This window comes from Pteropus vampyrus, unplaced genomic scaffold, assembly GCF_000151845.1.
Source record: "Pteropus vampyrus isolate Shadow unplaced genomic scaffold, Pvam_2.0 Scaffold35, whole genome shotgun sequence".
NCBI classification, from domain to species: Eukaryota; Metazoa; Chordata; class Mammalia; order Chiroptera; family Pteropodidae; genus Pteropus; species Pteropus vampyrus.
In genome coordinates this window covers 5358713-5377575 of record NW_011888816.1, presented here as the reverse complement: position 1 = coordinate 5377575, position 18863 = coordinate 5358713, and the positions used below count along the sequence as shown (strand labels likewise).

At 41.1% G+C, this 18863-nt stretch overlaps 1 protein-coding gene across 1 annotated transcript in view; it reads left to right on the top strand.

The window, feature by feature from the left end:
• The window catches only part of CUNH3orf20 (chromosome unknown C3orf20 homolog), a 63300-nt gene that overhangs the window by 16884 nt on the left and 27553 nt on the right, over window positions 1-18863 (top strand). The window contains exons 6-10 of the mRNA XM_011357490.2: window positions 2619-2771; window positions 3545-3665; window positions 9722-9853; window positions 14642-14765; window positions 15228-15480. Of these exons, the coding sequence (XP_011355792.1) occupies window positions 2619-2771; window positions 3545-3665; window positions 9722-9853; window positions 14642-14765; window positions 15228-15480 (783 nt within the window). The remainder of the gene's footprint in view (window positions 1-2618; window positions 2772-3544; window positions 3666-9721; window positions 9854-14641; window positions 14766-15227; window positions 15481-18863) is intronic.

Here is an 18863-nt window from a genome sequence, read left to right as displayed (position 1 = left end):
GTGTGTGTGTGTGTGTGTGTGTGTGTGTGTGTGTGTGTGTGTGTGTGTATGTGTGTATATATATAACTGTTATACTTTCTTGAGGCATTGACCATTTTCTCAATTCAGAATGTCCTTCCCTCTTATAAAAAAATTTTTACTTAGTTTATTTTTCATATCACTACAGCCAGCTTTGCTCTCTCTTGGTTGCTATTTGCATGGAACATCCTTTTCTATCATTTCACTTTCAACCTAGTCATGTCTTTGAATCTAAAATGAGTCTCTTGTAGAGAGCATATAGGTAGATTATGTTTTTTAAAAAAAATCCATTCTGTTAATCTCTGCCTTTGTTTGCAGAGTTTAATCCATTTATATTTAAAGTAATTGTTGATATGGAAGGACTTAATCCTTCCACTTTGCTCTTTGTTTTCTGTGTCATATCTTATTTGTTCCTCAGTGCCTCCATTGTTGCCTCCTTTTGTGTGTAATTGATTTTTTGTAGCATGCCATTTTGATTCCTTTCTCATTTTCTTTTCTCCATATTTTTATGTTATTTTCTTAGTGGTTACCTTGGTGTAATGGGTTGAATGGTGTCTGTCCAAATTTTATGTCCACCTGAAATCTCAGAATATGATCATATTTAGAAATAAGGTCTTTGCAGATGTGATTATTAAGTTAACATGCACATGTCGGATTTGTGTGAGCTCTAATACAATGGCTGATATCCTTAAAAGGCAGGAAAATAGGCACATACAGAGAGATTAAGGCCATGTGATGACTGAGATAGAGATTAGAATGATGTAGCTATAAACCAAAGAATACCAAAGATTCCTAACCACCACTAGAAACTGGGAAGAGGTAAGGAAGACTTCTTCTCTGGAGCCTCCAAAAGTATGGCCCTATTAATAACTTGATTTCAGACTTCTAGGCTCCAGAACTATGAGATAATAAACTTATGCTGTTCATGTGACCCAGTCTGTGGGACTTAGTTACAGCAGCCCAAGGAAACTAATACACTTGAGAATTCAATTGACAACAAACTAGTTTGAATTAATACTAACTTAGCTTTAACAGTATAAAAACTCTGCTCCTATACAGCTCCATTCCTCCTCCTTTATAATGTTTTTTATTAGAAATTACATCTTTATATATACATATCATTAACATAGATTTACAATTATTATTTTATGTACTTGTTTTTTCAAGTCATATAGGAGAAAAGAGGCATTATAAACCAAAAATACTATAATAATGGCTTTTATATTTACTTATAGAATTACTTTACTGATGTCCTTATTTCTTTGCATGTCTCTGAGTTACTGTCAAGTGTCCTTTCATTTCAGCCTGAAAGACTCCTTTCAGTGTTTCTTGGAGTGGTGAACGTCCTCAGCTTTTGTTATCTGCGAAGTCTTAATTTCTCCTTCATTGTTGAAGGATAGGTTCTGATGAGAAATTGGCCATTAATCTTACTGAGGATCCATTGTAATGACAAGTCTCTTTTGCTGCTTTCAAGATTCTCTCTTTATCTTTCTCTATTGGTAGTTTGATAATAATGTGTCTCAGTGTGGCTCTCTTTGAATTTATCCTACTTGGAATTTGTGGAGCTTCTTGAATGTGTGGATTAACGTCTTTCATAAAATATGGGCAAATTTCAGCCATTATTCTTCAAATATTATTTCTGCCCTCTTCTCTCTCTCCTCTCCTTCTGGGACTCTTGTTATATTGGTCTGGTTGGTAGTCCCCCACTAGTCTTTGTTAATTTTTCTTCATCCTTTTTTCTTTCAGACAGGATTAATTTCAATTAATCTATCTTTCGATCCACTGATTCTTTCTTCTACTGCTCCAATCTGATGCTAAATCCATCTAATGTTTTTTTTTTCTTTTTATTTATCATGCTGTTCAACTTCAGAATTTCTGTTTGGTTAATTTTTATAATTTAAATTTATATTTTATTTTTTATCAGTTGGTGGGAAAGGATTAAGGGGGTGGACCCTAGTGCCAACCATTGAAATTCTTTTATCTGGGATACTCCTGAAATTCCTGCAAACAGGATAGTAGCTGCCCAAATCGTATCCCTCTTAGTTGGAACCAATGCTTCTTGGGCCTCCTTAGTAGGAAATGAGCAGGGAAACATTGACCACTCTCCTAGATAGGTCAGAAGGGGAGGCAGCCTAGCAGCATTAGAAATATCACTGGCCTCAGAGCTGAGATACTGGCTCTATCACTTTCTTTTGGTGTGATATGAAGCAGATCATTTCTCTTCACCTTGGATTCCTTGTTTGTTGAGTAATCAACTCATCCTGTTTTGCTCAGGACTTTCCTGGTTTTAGCAATGAAAGTCCCACCATCCCAGGACATCCTTCAGATTCAGGGAAACCTTACACATCTTTGCAATGGTGATAATACCTACCACAAGGTGGTTGCGAACAATAGAAAGAAGATACAGGAAAGCACCAGATGCATGTGAGTTTCACGGTCATTTAGTTGTTACTTATACAAAGTGCAAAGAGGGTCTTTGAAGACTGGGAATTATGTACCATTTAACTAACACTTTGACTTGTAGACTTGCTTTTCCTGGGGCACCTGAGAGCAGAACCTGAAGAGTTTTGTTGTTAGTTCTACTTAACCATTTCCGCCAGCTATCCCTCCGGAAACATTGCCATGTGTCAGATACCCACGTGCTGCAGAGGGAGAACCATCACCTGCCTCTTTAATGACACACCCAACTTCTCTTTCCTGGCCCTGTTCAATGCCGAAGGCCAGGGCTGTGTTCACTACAACCTAAAGGCCCGGTGAGTGGGTTAGGGGGATTCTGGCTCCATGCAAGTATTTCTGGGAGTAACAAAGAGGAGCACTGAGGTGGCAAATAGGAGTCCTTGGGGAAAAAGAGAAGCCAGGCAGTGTCCAGAGGTCCAGGAAGGCAGTGAGGCACTGCCGACAAGGATGTAGATATTTTCAAGCCCTCGCTTGCTGGATCTGTGTCCTATAGCCAATGAGAATGGCAACTCTCCAAGTCCTACTCCACTTGTATCCTCATGGCACTAAAATCTTGATTGCTGGCTAGGTTCATAGAAGGATTCTTTAGTGGAGAGAAGTGTTTTATACTAGGAAAGAGTGAAAAAGAGACCATGGGCATCCCTTCTGTGGAGTGTTTGAAGAGAAGCACATATTTTTGCCAGCCAAAAGTTGGTTTTTGTCTGGCCTTTCATAAAGAACTGTTCTCAGAAGAAATTACTTACTTTGGGTTATATATGTTCCCATTTTTGTGCCTGAGATCCTGTATACTTGAACTTCTGGGCAACAGGGTGCACATTCCATTTCTATCCCTGGATTTGGCTTGAGCCTCCATCATCTCCCTCAATCCTGCCCTTCCCAACAGATTCTTGAAATAGCATCAACAGGTGTGAAGAGGCCTCACACCATATTCAGTGGGGAAAGTGAGGCTGCCTGCAGGACTCCAAGCTTCCTCCAGCTGGGGCAGAGTTTCAGAGCCCTGCCTGCCTGTAGTGATGATGGCTTCCTTCCGGGGCCTGGTGGCAGCTCCTCACCTCTGTGTCTCTCCTAGCTGCCCATATGTCTTGGTCTTGGATGAGGAAGGCGGGACCACTAATGACTACAAGGGCTACGTAGTCCACAAGTGGAGCTGGACTTCCAAAACGGAGACTTTACTCTCCTTGGAATATAAGGTAGGGGTGGGCAGCACAGGTGGGGCAGCCCCAGCAGCCTTCCCTGGGATGCTCAGCATTTATAGTCAGAGGGCCACCTGTAAGACAGGATACCTCCCCCCCAGGAGTTTGTAGTCTCATTTAGAGGTTCCCAAGTTGCAGGGCAGTGGTCCAGGGCTGGATAAAGTGAACTTTTCACCAGCCTACATCAACTGTTGGCTGCTGTACTCACCTTTGTTGGTAATATCTTTCCTGTTTTATTTTTATTATTAATATTATTACATTTTGATAGTATAAATGCCTTTTATTTTAGAAAGTAACCATTATTAATCATTATAGTAGTTGATAGTTTTATTTTTAATACCTATATGTGGCAATAAGAAAAGTTAACAATTCTTTGTTGGTCTCCCATGTTTTTGTTTTTATAACTTTACTATCTGTGAAATAAAATCTGGTAGTCAAAGGTATCTGATAGGCACAACCCTTTTTTCATTCATTGGGTTGTTCAGACAGCCATTCACCAAAGATTTATTAATTTATTATTTAATGTTGAATTGTTAATATTAAATAACAACTCAGTAAATTTAATTTATTAATAAAGCAATCAAGTGTGCTTGCCACTTTATCTAAGCAGAGTTTCTCATCTCTAGTTAGCACTACTGACATTTGGGGATGGGTAATTCTTTGTTATAACTGTGTAGGATATTTAGCAACATCCCACTAGATACCAGTGATACCCTCTCCTCCAGTTGTAACAATCAAAATATATCCCCATATATTGTCAGATGTCCCCTGCGGACAAAATTTCCCCTAGGTAAGAATCACCAATCCTGGGGAAAAAAAGATAAATAAGACCCCTTGAATAACTCAGAAGTCTGGGTGGGAGTTAATAAGAACACAGGGTAGAGAAGGATAAGGGCTGTGAGGGACAAGCTCATAAGGCTAGAATACAGAGAAAGATCACAGAACATAGAATCCACCCAAAGTGGCATGAGATTAAGAGCCCCAAGGTAAGACTGGAAAGAGGCACTCTTGGAATGCATGGTGGGGTTCAAGCATACTACCTCTAACCTTCTCTTCTGTCTGGTGCCCTTCCTGTTTATCATCTACATTGGCCACTGCATTCTCATCCTTATATCCTGATTCTTTGAGATCAGCGAACCTCTGCTCAGAAACATACAATCTCTTGAACACATTTCAACCTTTCTACACTCCTGGCCTGAAGTGCATTTTCTTTTCTATTGGCCAATCCAAATTTTCCCTTCTTCAAACCCCTACTCAGACTTTTCCTCCTTTGTGGGACCCCAGCCCACACCATTTCTCTCTTCTCACAGTGTCCACAGTCTGGATTAGTCATGTGATGATTAGTCATACATGAAGAGGTTCTCAGCTCTGGTTGTATATCAGAATCACCTATGGGACTTGAAAAAATGTGGATCCCCAGGCACAGCCCCAGAAGGATTCTGATTCCATTGGTCTGTTTTGAGTTCTGGATTTTGAAGTTTTCAAAAGTATTTCTGATGCTTGGCCAGGTTCAAGATCCTTAATCTAGGGGTATATTGAGTTGTTGTCTTAATATTTAACTTTTTGTAGCTGTAGGAAAAGTTTATACTGAAAGAAGATAATAAATTGGTTTCAGGCAGGCACCATATGTTATGTGTCGGTGTGGCCAAGTCAAAGACAACTGGAATGAGAGTCTGAGGAGCCAAGTATGAGTGCCAGCTTTCCCAGACTCTGGCTGTGCAGCTTTGTGAAAAACACTCAGCTTCTCTCAGACTTGGTTGTCTCACCAGGCCTGCTCTCCTACCTCACACTGCTTTATGAGAACTAAATGAAATAATGAAGGGGAAGGTGTTTTTCTATCACTAAAGTGTTTTATCAATGTATATTAGTTAATTGTTCTCTTCCTTGGAGCTGCATACAGAAATGCACAACAGGGCCTGATACAGTCAAGGCTGGCATGGAAGACAGTGTGACCCTTGAGTTGAAACATCAGTACGGATGCATAGGATCCACATAGAAGAAGGAAGAGAGAGCATTTGGGGTAGAGGGAGTAGGATCTATAAAGGCTGGAGTTAGGACTTAGTGTGGCATTGTTAAATGTTCACATATGTCTCTTATAATAGAAATGGGAGCAAGAGGTGTATATGTTGTGGGTGGAGGTGAAAGGTATTGGATGTCAGGCTGAGGAGTGTTCATGTTCTTTTGGAGGCTGCAGTAGCCAGTTTATTTTTACCCAGGTATTTAACATGTCCAGTATTCTTCATTCCTCTCTGAAAAATCCAAATTTCTCTCTGGTATCATTTCTCTTCCACCCAAATAACTTCCTTGAGCATTTCTTAAAATGCAACGAATTCTCTCTCTCTCTCTCTCTCTCTCTCTCTCTCTCTCTCTCTCTCTCTTTTCATGTGAAAAATGTCTTTATTAAAGGATATTTTTGCTGGATCTGGAATTCTGGGTTGACTTTTTTTTCCTTTCAGCATTTAGAGGTGATGTTTCACTGTGTCCGATCTCCATAGTTTATGATCAGAAGTCTGTTGTTATTCATATCACTGTTCATTTTCTCTAGCTGCTTTCAAGATTTTATATTTCCTTTGATTTTCTAAGTTTGAATATGGTGTGTCTATTTGTTGTCTTCATAGTTATTCTTTTTGGGATTAATTGAACTTTTTGAATATGTAAATTCATAGTTCCCCCAAATTCAGGAAGTCTTCTGCCATTAGAAAAAGAGGGTATTTCAATTTCTCTCCTTTTCTTCTGAGACTCCAATTACATGTATTTTAGACATTTGAAGATCATCCCAAAAGTTCCTGAGGCTCTGTTATTTTTTGTTGTTTAAATTTTTTCCCTTTTCAGATCGAATAATTTCCATGGATCTATCTCCAAGTTCATTGACTTTATCCTGTCATTTCCATTCTGCTATTATGCTAATCCTGTGATATTTTTAAATTTCAGATGTTTTCAGTTCTAGAGTTTTCATTTAGTTCTTTTCTACATTTTCTATTTCTCTGACATTTTCTACTTTTTTATTTATCATATTTTCCTTTACCTTGTTGAATAGAGTTAAATTAACTGCTTTAAAGCAGTGGTCCCCAACCTTTTTGGCACCAGAGACCGGTGCTCCTCTGAGAATCTACTGCCTGATGATCTCAGGTAGAGCTGAGGTGGTGATGCTAGTGCTGGGGAGTGACTGCAAATACAAAGAAGCTTCACTTGCTCTCCTGCCGCTCACTCTTGCTGGGTAGCCCGGTTCCTAATAGGTCACAGACCAGTACTAGTTCCATAGCCGGGAGGTTGGGGACCCCTGCTTTAAAGTCTTTGATAATTTCAACATCTGGGTCATATCAGATAGAATTGCCCTCCACTGATTATCTGTTGCCTTGAGAGTGGCTCAGACTTCACTGGTTCTTCACATGTTGAGTAATTTTAAATTGCTGACATAGCGAATGTTATGTGGTAGAGTCTCTGAATTCTGATATATTTCTCTGAAGAGTGTTGACATTTTTATTTTAACAGGCAAGACTCACACCACAAACTTCTCTCACCTGCATTAGGCAGCGGCTCGAATCTCAGTTTAGTTTTTTTGTTCGTTTGTTTTCCTCGCTGTAAGCTGTCTTGAGTCTGCCTGCTCATGCCTAGTTCAGAGATCAGCCAGAGATGTGGGCATTTTATTCATAGAACTAGGAGCTCTATTTCTCCAGATCTGTCCTTTTGGAAATGTTTACTTTCCTGTAGTTGCCCCAGGTTCTGACCTTTGGTTCCTTGCACCAGAAAGATGGTAGAGTTTGGACCATGACTGTGGGTTGTCTTCAGGCTAAAGCTGTAAAACAGAAATTCAGCCCATGCTGGTCCTTTCTCTTAAGTCTTGACTCTTTAAAATCTTCCTGCTCTTTTTAAACTCTTCATAGTTTTGTTTTGTGTGTGTGTGCGAGGGGGCTTTTTTTTTGTTTTTTGTTTTTTTTGTTTATTTGTTTTTTAAAGCCTCTTAAGAGCTGATTCAGCTATACTGGAAGACGAACCAACTGGTTAGTTTTTAAGCTGAGGGCTGGCATGCTCAGCCCAGCATTTGTGTGAAAGATCTCATGGAGAGGAAAAGATCAATGCACAGGCTAATAGAAAGACTAGTTGGGGGTTACTAGCCAGACCTGACATGATTAAGGATAGTGGCGATATTTTTAAAAGGAACCATTTCAGTAAAATAATTCAATGTTATTCAGTCATGGGCTGTGAGGGATAAATGAGAGGAAGAAGGAATTGTAAATGACTTCACAATAGAATGTGTATCTGGGTGGAAACAGAAGTTTCCGAGAGGATCAGAAATCAGTGTGTTTTTAGGTGTGCTGATTGGGTTTGCAAAGATTGTTGGATCCTCATCTAGGGTGAGAGATTGGGGATGATGGATATATATCACTGAGTTGGCTCATGAACTCATGAGACGACAAGCAGTGACTGAATTTGTAGAACATCTTTATCTGGGGCATTGGAGAGAGGAAAAGAAACCCCCCAGGAAGGAGAGATAATAAAAACAGCTGTACCATGCTAAGCCCTTTGCCTGTTTTATCCCATGAAATCTGCTCAGTACCCTAGGAGACAGATTCTATTATTTTCCCCAGGCTCAGAGAAGGAAATCAACTTGCCTAAAATTGCCCAGCTGGCAAGTGGCAATACTGGGATTTGAACCTTGCCCAACTGTAATGCTTGAGTTTTCAACCATGGCTCTATTCTACATCTCTCTAGAAAGAGAATCGGAGAGGGTAGGGTTTCTCTTAAGTGAGAGTAATCACCAATTTTGAAGATGTCAAAAGACTTGGCAAGAAGACAGCCATGGGGGGGTCAAATGTTTTCAGGGTGTTGGAGGGGACTAGCATCCAGATTACACAGTGCGAGGACAGGACTCGATGATGTAGTTGAGCGCGGCGGACCTTTGGGCTAACAAGTAGAATAGCAGAAAGAAATGAAAGGCACAAAGGAGAGTGTTTTCTTAGTTCAGAGCAGTCCTTGGGTGTATGTAGATCAAGGACATTGAAGACTGAAGGAAGCCTTGCCATGCAACAGTGTAGAGCTTCAGTCTCCTAGGCTGTGGGTAGGAGCAATGTGCTTAAATAACTGCACACGTGAACCATCCAGGGGCCTTACATGTGAGTTGCTCTGCCGCATCCTGACAGTACCCGCTCGTGTTTGGTATGGGCCTTTGTGTCTCATGAGGCCACTTCCAAAGTTCCTTATCTCATTTGAACCTGATACTAGCCTTTTAACTGTTACATATTGAAGAACTTTCACTTCAGAGAGGCTCAATGACATGCTAACAGAAGGCAGAACTGGGACTCACCCCTAGAACACAGAGTTCTCAGTAAGAAGTGAGTTGCTATAAGGGCAACTCACCCTCCTTGTGTTCCTATCTGGGACCAATACATAAGAAATATCACCCTTTGGGAAGTGCTAGAAAAGGGTAGTTACCTTTGGCTCCACCTCAGGGGAAAAGTGGTGACATATTTTGTGACCGTAGGGGAGGAGATTGAGCATGTGTGGCTTGGCCCTTGCTGGGTTCTCTTTTGCTATCTTCCCACCCATGTGTGGTGGGGTATGTTCTGGGGTTCTCTGCCATTTGTCAGTTCCCAAGGCAGCTCTGTATGCTGTAGAGCAAGGCTTGGAGTCAGATCTGGTACCTGGGCGGACATATTTTGATTCAGAGATAGTGTTGGCTTCTGGCCCAAGCTGTGTCCCCATCCAGTTCTACCGGAACCAAAGCCAACTCACCTGCCAGACTCCTGTGTGTCTTTCACAATTGGTTCCAAGCCTGGGTTGGAAAGGGAGGGGGCAGGCATAAGAAGTCATCAGTTACTTTTTCCATTAATTTCATGAAGAGAGACTGGAATTCTTCTGTCTTCTCCATGAAAGATACATTCCAACATAAGAACCAGAAAGATTTTATGGCTTCCTCAGTCCCAAGCCAATAGGGGTTTTATGCTTTGTGGTGGGTCAGGAAGGGATGTGTTTGGAGACGGGGTGGAGGGAGCGGGGGCGGATGGTGACAAGAAAAGCAGAGGTCCGCTGAGTACTGGTTTCTTCATCTGCAGGTGAATGAGCAAATGAAGTTGACGGTGCTGGGACAGGACTCCATCACGGTCACCTTCACTTCCCTGAATGAGAAAGTAACACTCACTGTATCAGCCAACAACTGTCCCCACAGGGTAGGGCATGATAAACGGGTAAGGCAAAGTAGACCAGGCACCCAGGCCTGACCCCAAGGCATCTCAACATGTCTTGCCACTCCACATTTCAATGCTTTTGCCCCTCCTTTTCCACCCCACCCAACACTCCTGGATGGCTCTTTCTCTTTCTCTGCTGAGTGGATTCTTACTCATCACTCATGGCCTAACCTTAGTACCTTCTCTGAAACTTCTATCAGTTAGGAGTCTTTCAGTTGTGACAGAATACAATGAAGACTGGCTTAAACATGGAAAGAGACTATATTGGCTAAGTAAACAGGTCTGTCAGTAGGCAGCTTCAGGCATGTCTGGATCCAGGCCCTCAACCGCATCCATCATATCATGCCATCTCTTGGCTCTGCTCTTTGACTTTTAGCTTTATTGTCAGGGAGTTCCTCTCCTTATGGTAACAAAATAGTCATGAGCATCTCTGGACTCATTATTCTACCAGCTTTGGTCTCCCCAGGAGGAGGGCTTCTATTTCCTAAGTGCTCTAGTAGCAATGCCAACACCAACATCATTAGCTCTGTTGGCTGCCTGAAATGTTCCCTAAGCCAGGAGTGTGTGTCACTCTCACTAATCAACTTAAGTATTATGTCCATCCTAGGAGCCATGGATGTGATCAGCCTCAGGTGTAAGTAACACTGGACAAAGGATGAGGCGGGAGCGTTTTCCTAAAGGAAAATCATGGTGCTGTTATCATGAGAGTGAGAGATAATGCTGGACAGAATAACTGCCAGTATTTGTCTCTGTCACCCCCTTCTCCATCTCAGGTAGAATCTGCCTTTCCCTCTGTTTGGCCCTCCCAGCTGTACTCTGCCTCCATTCTAGCACACCTTTATTGACAAGCCAATCTTCTCCATGAAATTAGAAATTCCCTGTGATACCTACTGATGTCTGTTGCCCCAGGGCCCAGCATGAGGACTGCTTCAAATTAAGTACTTACTAAATATTTGTTGAGTGGGTCAGAAAGCAGTGGAGACTGGAAACTCAAGTCTTCATTTCCTAGATCTTTATGGATTGTACTGTGTGCCTAGTCCCAAGTCAACATCATGAAGAGAGATGGAGAGAATGAAGTGGACACAATCCATGATTCCTAAGGAGTTTATAATCTAGAAGAGGGCAGTTTACATACATTATGAGACTGGGGTGATCAAGGGCTCACTGATGGAGCAGGCCACTTGCATTGCACGCAGAGAGCTTTGCTAAGATTGGCTCACTCAGGATGGCTCCATGAAATAGGAGCAGGAAGGCCGTACCTCTCAGTTTGCCCAGGGCTAATCCCTGTTCACACCTGCTAGCCTAGAGGAATTATTAATAGCACCTCTTTCACTCTCAAAAGTGTCCCAGTTTGGATGATCAATTATATATTTGGATGATCAATTAGATCACCTTGCGTGAGGCTCTTGTGCTGTGGGTGCATTTGCCACCACATGCCACGGCTCATAGACTCACAGAGCTGACAGAGCCCATAAGGGGCAGCCAGCCCAATGTCTTCACTTTACATGGGGACACAGAAGACAGGCATTTGTTAGGGACACATGTTATCTGAACAAGATACAGAGAACACCTGAGTTTCTCCTGGAGAAAGCATTGCACCTGTTTTTCCCACTGCATTTTCATTTCAGCAACATTTCAATTTCATTAATTCATTAACTCATTCAATAAACATTTATTAGCATCTACAGTATCCAAGTTGGCTTCTGGGGATGTAGAAATGAAAGAAGTTTCACTCCCTCTAGTCTCTGAAGGGGCAAAATCGTCAATACCAGTTGTATTCCAGCTTGATGGGTGTGTGCCCGAGAGATAGGGGCTCTGAGGGAGCTGCCAGGATTCATTAAAGGCGTCTCATAGGAGCACCCAGGAAACTTAGATACCTGTGACTTCAGCCTATACTTGTTACTCTAAAGAGCAAAACAACCCCAGGATTTTAAGTCCTTTTGGACTGAGATGAATGACATAATTATTGATCAGTCCATCCTGTTAATTTGGTTCCATACTATTACTCTAAAAGTCATGATTAAGTGACTAAGTATGTATGAGGCCACATGTCTATGTTTCTTGAAAACCCTTTTAGACTATGTAAAAAAAAAAAAAAAACTGCGAGTTTACTTTTCTTATCAGAGACAATAGGTATTAGAAAATTATTCTTTTCCATAAATTTGCAGTAATGTTTTGCTTTCATGGCAACCACTTCTCTGGTTATCTCTGAAGTTTGAAACACAGCCTAGAACCAGGACATAAGCAGCTAAAGACCGCCATGAATCCAGAGAAATTACTCTAAGTCCATGAACTAAACATACCCTCTAGGCCAAGGAAAGCAACTTTGTAATTCAGGACTGATTTTTTTCTTACCTAAATGCAACTTTAGCAAGCTAGAACTAGGAGTCCAGAGCTGTGCTGTTCTGTATGGTGGACACAAGTTGCAAATGGCTATTGAGCACTTTCAGTCTGACAAGTCCAATGGAGATGGGCCATACGTGAAAATGCATACTCCATTACCAAGACTTAGTATGAAAAGAGAATGTAAAATTTCTCATTAATCATTTATTTTGATTCCATGTTGAAATGATCATATTTTTATATATTGGAGTAGATAAATATGTTATTAGAATTAACTTCGCTTTTTAAGAACATTTTTTTTATGTGGCTACAGGAATGTTTGAAACTACTCATATAGCTCCCATTATATTTCTACTGAACCATGTGGGTCTAGGAGACAGAGTCTCCATAAGGGAAGCTCCCAGAGTCACTGACAGTGTGATAGAGGCTGGAAGTTATTGAAAAGGACATTGTGACTCAAAAACTGTCTTGGGGACTATTAGCATAGGGATAAATAGACATTAAAATAGCTTTTGAAAACAGTACTGCATTCTATACAACAATCATTGATTTTGTCCAAAAAGACTGACTTGTCAAGAAGCGTCCAGGTCATAACCCCTTGTGTCTGAGAGTGGGGAGGTGTACTGTGTATCATAACTTTCTAACTAGAAAAACAACAGCAAATGAAGAAAGATCAGAATTATTGCAGGTAAAAGGATTTCCAATCATTGACCTTAGCTACCAGGAAAAGCACTTCGAAACGTTTTCACATGAAATCCTTGAGGCTCAGAGAACTGCCTCCTTTTGGATTCTTGGACCATGAGAACTATAAGAAGCCCCTGAGAAAATTTGCTGGCAAAGAGCCTTGGCTAAGAAGAGGCCATAGGATCTTGGGCCAGTCCCTTCCTTTTATGGGCCTCAGTTTCTCCATCTGTATCATGATGTGTAAGGCCCCACCCAGCTTTCACACACTTTCATCCTGTGTGTGTTTGTGTTTAGGGCTAGTTATCACTCATCAGCAAAATTCATGGCAGTCTAGGAAAGCCGAGTGTGGGAGGCAGGGTGGCCTCCTCCCTCAAAGTCTCTGTCATTGGGAAGCTTGTTAAATGGCTTCCTCACATACCCATCTCCCCAGAAGAAGAGTGACAGGCAGAATGGCAGTCCCAGCTTTTATGGCCCTGCGGCCTGGCTCCTCACTAAATATTTCTATCAAGGCAGCACTTTGGAAGCGAGGCAATGCCTCAATTTAAATGCTTTATTAGCCCAAAGTGCCGCCTCAAATCCTTTTTGGAAGCAGACTGGGTATAAATTACAAATAAATAAATAAAATTATCCCAGAAGCAGCAGCTGAGGCCAGCAGTTGGAAGGATGGTTGGGGTTTTGCCATTAATTGGGGCATTCGTTACAGAAATCCTGCCTGCAGGGCAAAGAAGGACATGTGGGCTGACTTCATTGTTCTTCAGAAAATCTGCCTACTACTGCCCACCCAACTCTCTCCACCTGAGGCTTCAATTCTACAGAAGAAAACCTTTTTCACACTGCCTCTGTGTTAAGTGGGAGATGTAGAAAGCATGGATCCTGCCTTTCAGGGACTGACCAACTTTAGGATAAAGAAGGTTGAAAAAAAATGACCAATACCTAGGGCAGAAAGAACAAAAATGGGCAAATGTGCAAGTTTAGCATGAAGAATGACTTCTACTGGCTGAAGAAATCAACAAAGGCTTCCTGGAGAAAAAGTCAAATCTTAACTGCCATTAACTCAGGAATCTGAGCCTAGTTCTGCAGTATCACTGAGATGCACTGGCAGAGGAAGAAGCTGAACTGCAAGGCAGCCCCAGCAAGTGCCTCACCACCCCACAGGGGGCCCCAGAACCAGAATGACCCTTCAGGGTAACCCCAAATTGAGGCAGGAGGCCAGGGCCTTTGTGCTCACAGGTAACCAGTCAATCTATGTAGTCTTGGCCAAGGGCAGTTTCCCAGCTGAGATGCTCTGGCAGCTGGAGGGAGGAAGAGGGTTCTGGGGGTTGCCTACAGAGAGGGACTGACAGCAAAGGTTCCAGAGAGGCCTTTATTCATCTAGTTATTCATGATGCAACAAGCATTAATTGAGCACCTCCCGTATTATGGGCACTCAGTCCAGTGGGGAAGACACTCAAATGTATCCACTTACTTCATAAAGGGCTAACTTCGATCTTCAGGCTGCATAGATATCATGATGATGGAGGTCCAAGACAAGGAACAGTTCTGCCCAGTAGAGTCAGGGAAAACCCTCTGAAGAGGGGGCATGTGAGTCAGGTTGAGCCAGAGTGCAGGAATTCACTGGGTTGAAGGGGAGAGAGGTGTGTCCAAGGTAGAAGGGACAGCACATCCTGCAAGTCAGAGCAAGGCCTGGCCTGGTCATTGCTGGCCTGGGCAGATGACCCCTGGGGAGGCAGGTGACAACACCCTCCCCTTTGCCTCTCTCAGGTGACCCACAAAATCAGCAGCTTGGACGACAAGATGTCTAAGATGAGCCGAGCCCTGGCAGAGATCAAGAGGCGGTTTCAGAAGACAGTGTCTCAGTTCATGAATTCTGTCTTGCTGGCAGCAGGTAAGGGGACAGAAAGGTGGGTGACAGCCTATCATATGGATTCCCAAGTCCTGAGTCACCTGCAAGTCATCTCCAAGGACAACTCTACAGGGAGTTGGGCGTGGCAAGGAGCAGCATGGATGCACTGTGTACCCAGTCTCTACATTGAGTGCTGTGGAGGACATAAAGCTGAATGAAACACAGGCCCCTTGGAAGAAGTGGAATCTAATCTGGGTCTTGATGAATGAATAGAAGTGAGATTGATTCGTTCTTACCTTCAGTCAGCGTTTACTGATCCACTAACTGTACTAAGGTTGGAGCACTGTGCCAGACAAGAGAGGGGAGGCAGCCTGGCAGGAGAACGTACAAGAGTGAAAGTGTGAAGAGGGAAATGAGCTGAAAGGTGCCCATGTGCAGAGACTCAAAGCAGGGAGGGAAGGCCAGGCCACGAGGGAGAGTGACAGCAGTTTCTTCTGTTAACAGGCCTGCTCACCATAACATATCCAGTAAAGGGAGAGGCAGACATAAATCAAACCAGGATGAAATCCTGGTCCCATCTCGAGCGGAGCATCAAGCTAAGTCTATTCTCAGGAGAAGGCCTTTCATTACGATCTCAGTCTGCCCGACCTGAATCTTCAGTTGGAGAGTTTGTAAGGGAAGAGCTTGGGTCTGCTCCTGTGAGCCCCACTCGGAGGGGGGCCATCAAGAACCAAGCTAAAGCCTCGTTTACATCCAGGTGGGCTTGGGCCTTCATTTCTTCTAGCTTTGGTGTGTCAGATGCTGTGACGGGTAGTAGACACAGTGGAGAAGAAAACAGATGAGACCCCTCCCTCTCGGGGTTGGAATTCTAATGGTGGGAAAATATGGAAGAGAAACACATGAACAACTGAAATCATTTCAGATAGTGATAAGGCTAGGAAAAGAATAAATCGGGGTGATGGGTTAGAACAGAGGCTGGCAATTTAGGGCCATATGCAAATCTGGCACCACTGCCTGCCTTTTTTATGGGTGAGCTAAGAATGGTTTTTATGTTTTTAAATGCTTGGGGGAGAAAAAAATCAAAAGAATTTTCCATGACATGTGAGATGATATGAAATTCAAATGTCAAGATCCCTAAGTAAGGACTTCTTGGAACACAGCCATGTCCACTCATTTACATATTATCTATAGCTACTTTCCCCACTAGGACGGAAATCTTGAGTTGTGACTGAGACCATCTGGCCTCCAAAGACTAGAATATTTATACTCCGGTCCTTTATAGAAAATGTTGACCTGGGATGGAGAGTGACTAGGAAGTGGGGTGGGATGTGCTATATGAGGTAGATAGGTTAGAAAAGGCAGTCCTGAGATGATATTATATTGAAGACCTGAAGGATGAAAAATAGGCAGCCACAAAAAGGACTGGGGAAGGAACATCAGGCAGAGGGTAGAGCAAGTACAAAGACCCTAAGATAAGAACAAGTTCGGTATGTGTGAGGAAAAGCAAGAAGACCAGTGTGGAGCCTCATGATGAAGTGAGAGTAATGTAAATTGAGGACAGAGGTAGGCAGGAGCTGAATCAAGTAGCCTAGTTAGTGTTATAGAAAGTCATTCCATAACTTTGACAGGAAGTGACATCATCTGACTTATGAATTTAAAAAAAAAACTTAAAAAAATATATATATATATTATATTTTTATTTTTTAACTTAAAAAATATAAAATAAACACAGGAAAAAAATGAATTAATACTAAGTGTATAGCTCAATGAGTACCATAAAGTGAATATACCTTATAGTCACCACGTCAAGAAATAGAACATTACCAGATTCTTAGAAGTCCTCTTTTGTCCCCTCTCAGTCAGTAACTCCACACTCCTCTCCACCGGGAAGATTTCTAACATCATAGATTAGTTTTTAATTTTTTAAAAACTTCCTTTAAATGGAACTATTCAGTACGTATTCTTGGGAGTCTGGCTTCTTTTGGTCAACATAATTGTGAGACTTGTCCATGTTGTTGCATGAAGTAGTAGTTTGCTTATTTTCATTGCTGTATAATAATATATTGTGTGTATATGCTACAAATTATTCATTTTAATGCGAATGGATATTTGAGTTGTTTACAGTTTTGGTAATGACAAACTGTGCTAGTGTTTCCGTATGTCTTTATTTCTGGTTTATATATGCCTGGATGTGAAATTGCTGTCATAGAGCATATGTATGTGAAGCTCCTAGTAGAGACTATTCATTTTCCCAATTGGTGGTATCAAGCTCCATTCCTGTCTGAAGCATATGAGAGTTCCAGTTGCTCTACATGCTCACCAATACTTGATATTGTCAATCATTTTCATTATAACCAATCTACAATGATGAAATGGTTTTTTATTTGCATTTCTCTGGTGACTCCAGAGGTTGAACACCTTTTCAATTATTCATTGACCATTTCGGATATTCTCTTTTGTGAAGTGCCTGTTCAGTTCTCTGGTCCACTTTTCCACTGGTTGTTTGTCATTTCTTCATTTATGTTTTAGAGTTCTTTATATATTGTGGATACAAGACTTTTGTCAGTTATACCATTCCCCTGTCTCCATTTTTACTCTAATAATTGTGCATATTGATAAACAAGTTATTAGGTTAATGTTCAATTTTCAATCTTTCTTTATAATTAGTTTTTTTATCCTGTTTAAGAAATTTCCCTATTTAAATAACATAATGATATTCTTCCAAGTTGCTTTCTAATAACTTTTTTTGTTTTACCATTTACATTTATATCTATTCTCCACCTGGAAATGATTTCTGCATATGAGGTGAAGTAGAAGCCAAGTTTTAATTTTTTCATGTATATTTTGGATCCAGCATCACCTATTGAAGATTGTAATTTTCCCCCAACTCTTTGTGTCATAAATCACAGGGCTCTTTATGTATAACTCTAGGATCATTTTCTGGACTCCGTGTTTTGTTCCCTATTGTCCAACCTTTTACCAATACCAAACTGTCTTACTATAGCTTTGTATTAAGTATTAATGTATAGCAGAGTAAGTACTCAGACTTTATTATTCTAAATTGTTATGTTGTTCTTGGCCTTTTACATTTCCATATAATTTTAGAATCATCCTGTCAATTTAAAAAAAAAATGTCTTGGGATTTCAATTGGATTGTTAATGTCTTTGTAATATTGTAATATTTCAATTCATGAACATGGTTTATCTTTTAATTAATTTATTTAGGTATTCTCTAATCTTGCCATTATATTTTGTAGTTTTTAGCATAGAGGTCTTGTATGTCTTTCCTTAGGTTTATTCTAGAATATTTAATAGTTTTCGATGCTGTTACGAATTGTTTTTAATTTAATTTTTCTATTCATTGTTGGTATATAGAAAGGAAATTGATTTTACCTCAATTTACATTTATTTTTAATTTACTTACAGTAAGCTTTACTTCTTTGGTGTAAAAGTCTGTGAGTTTTGACATATACATAGAGTTGTGTAACCACCACCATAGCCAAGATACAGAAGAGTTTCATCATCTTTCTCTACCACCCCCATTCCACACACACAAATTCTCTCATGCTATTTCTTTGTAGTCAAACTCTTCTTTGGTCCTTAATTCCTAACAACGACTGACTTGTTCTCTGTAGCTATAAGTTTTGCATTTTCTTGAGTGTTATATGAATGTAATTGTACAGTATATAGCCTTTTGAATCCAGCTTCTTCACTTAGCATAATGCATGCAAGATTCATCCGCATAGGTGTGAAAGTGATGCTTCAATCTTGTGAAGGCTTGTCTATTTCTTTTTCAACTTTACCCTTCAGGTATAGCTCTTCAGATCCACAACCAAAAGCCAATAATGTTCATCAGGCCAGCATCCTTGGTGGGCCCTGAACTCCCATTTTTTTCCCTCCAACCCATGAACGTGTCAGGAGCTTTGCTCAGCTTCTCATCCTATCACCTCCAAGTTTCACGTTCAGAATCAGTATTTGCCGTGAGAGGTAAAGCTGTCCTATATGTTACACTCACCTTTCTTGGTTTCTCTCTTCTTCCTGATGCCGACCCTGCAGACTTTCACTTACTTGTGAAAACTCTAATGCATTTAAACAGTTTTTAAAAATATATTTTGTTGAGCTTTTCTCGTTTTTCCCAGA